Source organism: Oryzias latipes, chromosome 12, assembly GCF_002234675.1.
Source record: "Oryzias latipes chromosome 12, ASM223467v1".
NCBI classification, from domain to species: Eukaryota; Metazoa; Chordata; class Actinopteri; order Beloniformes; family Adrianichthyidae; genus Oryzias; species Oryzias latipes.
The window spans coordinates 8,096,797-8,105,221 of NC_019870.2; the positions used below are offsets into that span (position 1 = coordinate 8,096,797).

General features: G+C 37.5%; 2 protein-coding genes across 8 annotated transcripts in view; one reads left to right on the forward strand and one right to left on the reverse strand.

Annotated features, from left to right (window-relative positions):
* LOC101158464 (rap guanine nucleotide exchange factor 1) overlaps nt 1-1,914 on the forward strand; it is a 43,763-nt gene extending 41,849 nt beyond the window's left edge. For all 7 annotated transcript variants that reach the window (XM_023961164.1, XM_023961166.1, XM_023961167.1 and 4 more), the window contains one exon: nt 67-1,914. In XM_023961164.1, the coding sequence (XP_023816932.1) occupies nt 67-226 (160 nt within the window). In that variant the 3' untranslated portion in view covers nt 227-1,914. The remainder of the gene's footprint in view (nt 1-66) is intronic.
* On the reverse strand, nt 730-4,480 carry uck1 (uridine-cytidine kinase 1). Its single transcript, XM_004074551.3, has 7 exons — nt 4,284-4,480; nt 3,739-3,898; nt 3,526-3,622; nt 3,307-3,449; nt 3,141-3,235; nt 3,011-3,059; nt 730-2,931 (listed from the first exon to the last, which is right to left on the reverse strand). The coding sequence occupies exons 1-7, from the start codon at nt 4,440-4,442 to the stop codon at nt 2,744-2,746; spliced, it is 891 nt and encodes a 296-aa protein (XP_004074599.1). The 5' UTR covers nt 4,443-4,480; the 3' UTR covers nt 730-2,743.
* Nucleotides 4,481-8,425: the final 3,945 nt, after the last annotated feature.

Consider the following 8,425-nt stretch of genomic DNA (forward strand, 5'->3'; position numbering starts at 1 on the left):
AATATGAAATCATGAGCCTGGACTTGGTGTGAGCTGTGTGTGTTTTTTCTCTTGACTGAACTTCAGGCATTATGAGTTAAAGCGCAACGAAGACATCATCTCTTTCTTCAACGACTTCAGCGACCACCTGGCTGAGGAGGCTCTGTGGGAACTGTCGTTAAAGATAAAGCCCAGGAACATTACCAGGCGCAGGACGGAGCGCGAGGAGAAGAACTCGGGCCTGTAAGCCCCGCCCCCTATCCCCAACACCGACCTCCAACTGTGCTTCATAACACTAATTCCACTTTTTTTCACCGACTGAGAACGAAAGCTAACGGAGACTTCAGAACGAGCTGAAGCGTCGATAAGGTTTACAAAGAGCTCCGTCACTCTGGGAGGTTGTATTTGGGAGAAGTGCAGCTCTGGGAGGTAGATCGGGAGATTCACAGACGACGGGAATCATCGCACCGAGCAGACACTACAGAAATGACCAAAGTCTGCTCCCTGCACTCTGCTTTGGATTCAATCGAGCAAAATTGTTCATAATTTGTCCAAATCCCTCCCTCCTCTTCCTCATGGATGTGCCATTTGCCGGTCATCTTCTCCTGGATTTCCCCTCGAGCAAACCTTTGTCAGGCGGAGGGAACCTGGACTCTGAAGAGAGGATGACCGTTACAGACTGGAAGCGACGAGTTTGTTTTGAAACATTTTGTGTAAGAATCTTGTATGATTATGACATGTATTATATACAGTGCTCCTTTTGTTCTTAAAAAGGACATTTATGCTAATAAGAATAGCTTAGCTTCTCCCAAGTGCCATATATGTATGTGCACTAAAAAAAGCAAAGCAAAAAGATGAATAACTAAAGATGCTGTGATCTATGTATGTCATACCGAATCATCGGGTGCAGTGTTAAACTAGAGAACCATCGGGCAATCATGTTCCAGCTGTGTGTGTGTGTGTGAAGAAGTGTGACTGAAGTCCTCAGTGACGTGTGTGTGTGTGTGTGTGTCATTCCAACGTGTGCTGTAGTAAATCATTTCATTTTGGGTTTAAACCGACACATCACACTCTGCTCTCAAATAAAAACAAACAGCTCTGTTTCTAGAAACGTCACATTTATGGAAACCTTTTTTTTCTTCTTCCAATAAGACAAAAACTTTATCACTTTTCTTTTATTTGCTTCAGAAACAGTGAGAAAAATTACTTTAAAAAACAAAACAAAAGGAAGGCATGGATTGAATTCAATAATGAAATTCAAATACTGCTTTGATACCTGGCTCTAAATCCATTTTAAGAATTTATCCCTCAATTAAAAAAGGCAGCAAGAATAATACATTTGTGTTAACTTATTTTAAAATACAGAAGTCGTTTACAAAAAGACCATTTTACCAGTTTAAACAGTATTACATGCAAAAGCAGGACTAAATGCACCCAATTACATAACATTTTGAGAAATATTAAATAGATTAGCATAAACGTTAGAGAAAAAATGAGGAAAACATTTTCTTCAAGTTCTAATGCATTTAGTAAGTCTGATACCCTGTTGGTACCAGACAAATGACTAGAATTAAACTGAAATGAGGAACTGAACGAAAGGCCAAACAAACCGCTTTGACCCCCAAAGACAGCAGGAAACCACTCATCAGTTCAAGACCCACTCCGATCATCCTCGGATCTATTTTCAAAATGTTCCAAGTGGTCTTTTTTTCCGTTTTTACCCCCCCCAAAGTATGACAATGTTTGCCTCCGTGTTGTGGGTGTGACCGCGGAGCAACCCCGTCCCCCTTTCCTTTTCCCGTTGCGGAGCAGGGAGCTTGTGCCATCCCCACCCCCACCCCCCGGAGTATTTCCTAAGTCATAAATCATTTCTTTGTTTCAAACGACTTGTATTTATTTGTCTGATCCCAATTTGAATAAAGAAATACAGAAACGTGCCACAAGAACATAAAACATGATTTTCATCAGAGTGGGTTTTCAGCACCACGAAACAGGTGGCGCACAGTTTAGTGGAACCGGTTATTAAAATAATCGTGCATTTTGTGGGAAAAGCACCAAATTTGGCAAAAGCGTGTTTGCCACAAGAAAATGTAAGATTTAAAAATAAATATAATCTTAATCTGTAGGTCTCCCTGAAGATAAAAGACTGTAATTTGTGCATTCATATTGTTGAGATGGGAGCAAACAGAAATCAAATCTTTTTGTAACAACTGAGTGTGTGGCTGCCATCTTTAAAAATGGCTGCCATTTTGGATTTTTCTCAAGGCAAACAGGCTTTTTTCTGAAAGAGGCACATCCATGGTAGATTTGGTGCTTGAAACGCAAAATGTACAATTTGTCTGAACTCCACTAGATCATTTGACAAATCATCTCAAAAACGAGGTTTTAATTAGATCCTGCTCCTTGTTTTTGAGGATTCTTAGACTTTTGTGTGTTTTAATGCTTATATTCTATGTCCTTCATTTACGTCAAAATATTTCAGAAACCAGTTCACCTTTTCTATTTAAAGACAGATGAACCGTAGAACTGAGGGTGTGTTTTGTCTTTCTCTTGAATGCAGTAACACGCTAGTAATTGTGCAATACGGATTTAAACCTTTAAAATGGAAGACAAAAATGATGTTAAAATGAAAAGAAACGACAGTAACGAGGTCAAAAGACTCCCCACTCCCCCCCCCCTCCATTCTGCTCACACCAATAGCAGCAAGTAAAATTCAAAAGCTCGGTACTGGCAGTCCGGACCCAACCGTCCCACAGAAGTATCATCAGTGGGGCCGGGTGCTGGGCTCCAGCAGGACTCTCTTTGTGGAAGACGCTCCATTCTGCAGGTCGGTTTGCTCCGAAATGGTCCGTTTGAAACTTCGTCCGTGGCCATTGATAGATCCGCGTTGCCACTTACAAATCTCACCGTTGAGAATATCTTGAATATGCTGCACTATGAGGTTGATGGCCACTGATGACACACAAATGAATTCCTTTTTTTCCTAATTATTCTCACCACTAGGGCATAAGCATCTCTTAAAATGACTTACCCATATTGTCTACTCCCCTTGGAATGATCACATCTGCATACTTCTTTGTCTAAATAGGGCACATTTTGTGTAAAAATTAAGGTTTAAAAAAAAAAATAATCACAAGATATCAGATAACTTTTATACTTACAGGCAAGCAAAACTCCTCGAAAGCGGGCTTTACAAATGTCGTATACTGACTGAGGATCTGCTCCAAGTCCCTCCCCCTGCTCATATCCCGCAAGACTTTAGGGAAAAATCAGTTTGAGTTATTGACGGAGCATTCACGAGAACCAAAAAAGATGAACGATCAGTACCTCTGCGAGACAGTCGGACGTCTGAATCTGTGTCCACAAACAGCTTCATGTGGAACATTTCACGCACTTGCAAGGGGTAGAAAACGAGGATCCCCTCAAACAGGACCACATCTGCTGGATAAACGGTGATCCGTTCCTCCAACCTGTGAACGCAAAGAGAGGAGGTAAAAAAATAAATAAAAGACAGGATGCTTTTTCTGTAAGGAGAAGCAGTTGTACCTGGAATGGGACACAAAGTCATACGTTGGGACGTCAACCACCTTCCCTTCCACAATATCCTTTAGGGTTTTGCACATGAGCTCATTGTCAAAAGCCTCTATGAGAGAAAAAAACATCAGAAATACAACAGATAGTCAATCAATCAATTGGAATGGGACGTTAAGACATTTTTTAATGATGACAGCTTGATGAAGAAGTGCAGTTTGAGTTTACCTGGATGATCAAAGTTGTATTGGCCTTTTAGAGCTTTAGCCTTTTGTTCTGGGGTCAGAACCTTGTAGAAGCTGTCTTGACTTATGATTGCTACCTTCCTCTGGCGGTGGTCCACCTTGTTCTGACCCAGAAGCTCCATGATTTTGGCACAAACTGTGGACTGTGGCAGATCATTGCATTCATCCTACATACATGATGACTAAAAAGGAGCAAACAAATCAGCTCGAACCAGCTAAAGGTTCGCATTCTAATGTGAAGTTCAGTGCTGCATCCGATGACCCATTTCCCTATTTATCAGCTGACTTCTTCTGCTGCCGCACTGGAGGGAAACAGCACATTAGTGCCATGCCAACATAGTAACATTGGCTCATTTAAAAGTAATTTAAAAGTCATACAATTGAGTTTATTTATCGTAATTTTAGTAAGGCATTAAAACAATACTATGATTTCTTAGGAAAGTGGGCGTGTCATTTCATTTGACAACCAAACCTCGTTAGCCACGCTAGGCTAACCGGGATGCTAACGACGCGTTTAAAGTGACTGACCTTGCCGCTGGCCGTTCCTCCGCTAACTCCGATTAGGAAAGGCCGGTGTCTTGGCCTTTCGGCGTCGTCCAGGGCTCCTTGACAATCCATTAAAGTGAACCAGGAGAGAACGAAACTTAGAATTGGTGTCTGCGTAGTCCCTACGACGTCAACAAACATGCGTACAGCAAACAGTGGCAAAATGCTGATCTCGCGAGGACTGGCACTAATCGCGCTTTTTTTCAACCCATCTAATATTTTTGCTTTCTATTGTAATAATTATAATTATTATAATAATGTAAAGAAGATTACGACAAAGTTTATCATCAAATAATAAAGATAACTTATTTATAATACATGTTTAAAGTTTGAAACTAAATGTTATTATTGGAAATTATAAATGTGACATACTTTAAACTTCCAGTTGGTTTAATGTTTTTTGTTTAAATGCAGAGACACACAAACCTGCACAAATAAATCTCCTCTGTTTATTCCCACTTAACATGATAATCAAATCATTCTAGAATATATTAGAAAAATCTTTATAGAAACACATTTCTTCTGGTAAAATACATGACAGCACTCATCTTCAATCACATTGGTATTCATTATTAACTATTTGTAACTTTAAAGGAGGCAATCCCACTATATTAAAATTATTCTCCTATATTATCTTAATAATTAAATAAAAACATTCCAATCTTTACATTTTCTCTGACAGTATTGCTCCTTTCTTTTTAACTGTTGCAACAACTTCATATTTGTCTTGTTTTTTCTGTGCTTTTCACTTGTTTTTGCAGGCAGAACAGTGTTTGCATTTTTTTTTTTTTTTTGCAAATTTTCTGTCTTTACCTAAATATTTTGCTCCCTGCACGCAAAACTTGCATGCAAAATGTAATATCCTCCAGTTTTTGGGTAAAATATTAAATATTTCTGCTCATAGGAAGATGTCTAAAGTAAGAGGGAGTTTTTGAAATTCAAGTCATAGGGCAGATATTAAGAAGGGTGGGGGGCTAAAAGCCCTGCTTTGCAAAAAGCGCTTAGATTTCCAAAAATATCATAACACAATCAATAAACTGTACAGTACTTCTATAAAATACATGACACTTTTCAGAAAAAAGATAAATATAAATCAAATTTTAAAGAACAAGAACAAAAAAAATTCTTAATGTTTTTGAAAATACAAATACATCTCAGAAAATATGTTTGAATGTAGTTTAAAAAAAAGAAACTGAATCTTTTTTTCTCCGCATGAAAGTAGTTTTTGTAATTTTATCGGGGAGGAAGTTGAGGATCATGTGATGCTTTCTGTCATGTTTTGCACATCAATGAGCTCAGCTGGTTTCTCTTCAACTCACTTGGAATTTACTCAGCAGATAAAAAAAAAACAAGAACTAAAATCTGTTAGAAAAAAAAGCACATCGGAAATTGTTCACATGCATGAAAAAGTCACTGTTCCTGCTTTGCTGGATCTTTTTCCGACTCCTCCGTGCTGTGTGCTTGTTGTGACTGGTTTTCGCTGCCTTCATTGATCACTATCTCTAAAGCCGCACTCCCTTCAACCCTTTTCACCGTTTCTCCTTTGGCCGCAAGAATTTCTTCAATGTTTCTATGGCAAAAAAGAAGAAAAAATAAAAAGTCAGAACACTGGTTACAGGAGTTTTCACACTGCTGGAGATGTTAAACAGTTTTTATCGCTATATGTTTTACTTAAACATGACTTCAATTTGGTTTTAATAGGAAGAACGTGTGTTTATAGTTTCAATAATTGCTTAAATTATTTTCCAGCAGAAGATGGTGTCTTGTTTATTAAAAGAAAATATTAAAATATGAACTCAGTAAATGTCACAAACAATCGTTAACCTTTTTTATTTTTTTACATTTTAAATTTGTTAAAAACTCTACATGCAGAAAAAATGTTTGTCCATCATCCTTTTGAGAAACTTAAGGTGAAGTTGCTTAATGTAAGATCTGAATCTAATTGAGATGCTGTGATAAAAGTGGTTCATGTATGAAAACTCTCCAGAATGGCTGCATTTCAACAATCCTACAAACAAAAGAGGGCAGAACTTCCTCTATATATTGTTGAGAAACATTCACTGCCAGAAAATGTGATATAACAGGTTACTAGGGTTGAAATGCAATCCCTTTTTCACAAGTTAAGGAGTGGTAGAATTCCATTCATTTCAATTAATAAAAGCTAAATTTTGTGTTTTTTTTGTGTTAACTTATGTGTTACATGATCTATACTAAACTGAATCAGAAAAGCAAGCACAGATTTAAGTGAAATGAGCATTTTCTGAGTAAATATCTTTTTTCCCTGCGATTTCATGCAAAAAAATAAGAAATCTGAACGAGAAAAAGCATTTTAATACCACTAAAAGTTCACATTTCTGAAGAAACTCAATGCAAATGATGAACATTTATTTTTTTGCAAACGCCCAATATTCTAAGTGAAAAACGTCAAACATTTACCATCATCTACTAATGATAATTAACATATTTTAAATTGTTGTCTAATTTTCTATCTCTTTTCTATCTCTCTTAAGGAAATGCAAAAAAAAAACAACTTTTTTTTTAATTGTTAGCTTAAAAAAAACCCAACCTCTTCCCCTCCAGGTCTGAAAACCAGCCGAGGTTATCAGCGATGATGTGGTGGTTTTCACATCCTGGGCATGTCACTATAACTACACCCTTATGATAAGCCACTTTAGAGATCTTCTGTGTGGATCTGGTGGAGCAAACCTGCAAGTAAGAGACAAGATCAAAGTCAAACACTGGACATGCAAACTGAATGAGGCAGAACGCCACACAGAAGTCAAACAAAAGCTGCTGCGCCTGTCTGTACCTTGCACGTGTAAACCAGATGATAGTGTGTTGACTGGACTTTCCCGACAGCATCTTCTTTGTTCGTCAGTGAAGTTGAGAATCCTCTGGAGCAGCTGGGACGAGTGACACGACTGTCAGCTGATAGAAAACGATGATGAAACAAGCTTTGGCTTTGAAACTCAGAAAAAGGTTTAGTCCAGATTGTCGAAACAGAATAACTACATTTATGCACGATTAAACGACTATGGAAATAACGCCATAGTGGGCCTATAATGTGATTTGATGTTTTTATCCGCGTAAAATTAAGATACGTTTGTAAGGCAAGCATGTTTGTGGCGTTTCGAAGGCTGAGCGGAGCCACGATTTCATCGGGATCTCTGGACGCACGTTGATGACATCACACATCCATGCAGTTTCAAAATAAAGTCCACTATTTTAACAAAAACTGCAATAATGACTGCTGAGGGCCACAACAATAATTTAAAAAAAAGAATTTTGTTCGAACTGTTAAAAATATTACAGTAGCATTCAAGTATGTTTTATAAAATGTGTTATTTTCCACGTCTCCACATAACCACCAAAGGAGGAACTACAATCGTATTTTCCCCTAGTTATTATGTCTTTTCTTTCTTTTTCACTTCCTGGGTTGCATAGTTTGACAATGGGCAAGGTGACCTCTTATTTTATATTACTGGCAGATTTCATTTGAAAAAAAGAACAGATTTTGTTTTATTTTTTATTGTTTTGTAGCAATGTTTTAAATCGTTCACGAGAGAGAGAGAGAGAGAGAAAGAGCTATAGAGGACCAGGACCAGGAGGCTTTTTATGATGGTAGTACAGCTTTTTGATGTTAAAAATAACTTGAAAATAAATGTTAAAAAATATAAGATGAAACATTAGTTCTATTTTAACAGTTAACAAATAAATGATTTGGCAAACCTTTGTCCTATGTAAACATTGAGTTAAAGTTGATCTTGTAAATGCAACTTTTAAAAGGAAGACTAAACTCTCATAAAGGAGGGTACCTTCTTTTTTTATTTATTTATTTCATATTCTCCTAGCTGCATTTTAAAATCTATTGTAATATTGGATTTTCTGTACTTTTTGGCTTCTCCATTTAGCTTTTACGCATGCGCTTTGCAAAAGAATGTATTCGTGAATCAATTGTTGAACTAGAAATACGAATGAATGATCTTTACATATATTTGACAAGTTATTAATGATCAACAGATACTTTTACTTTTTTTCGTTCACCCGTTTTGTCTTTTCGGGTTCACAGGGCTGCAGGAGCCTATCCCGGCCACTCGTGGACGAAGGCATGGGACATCCTGGAC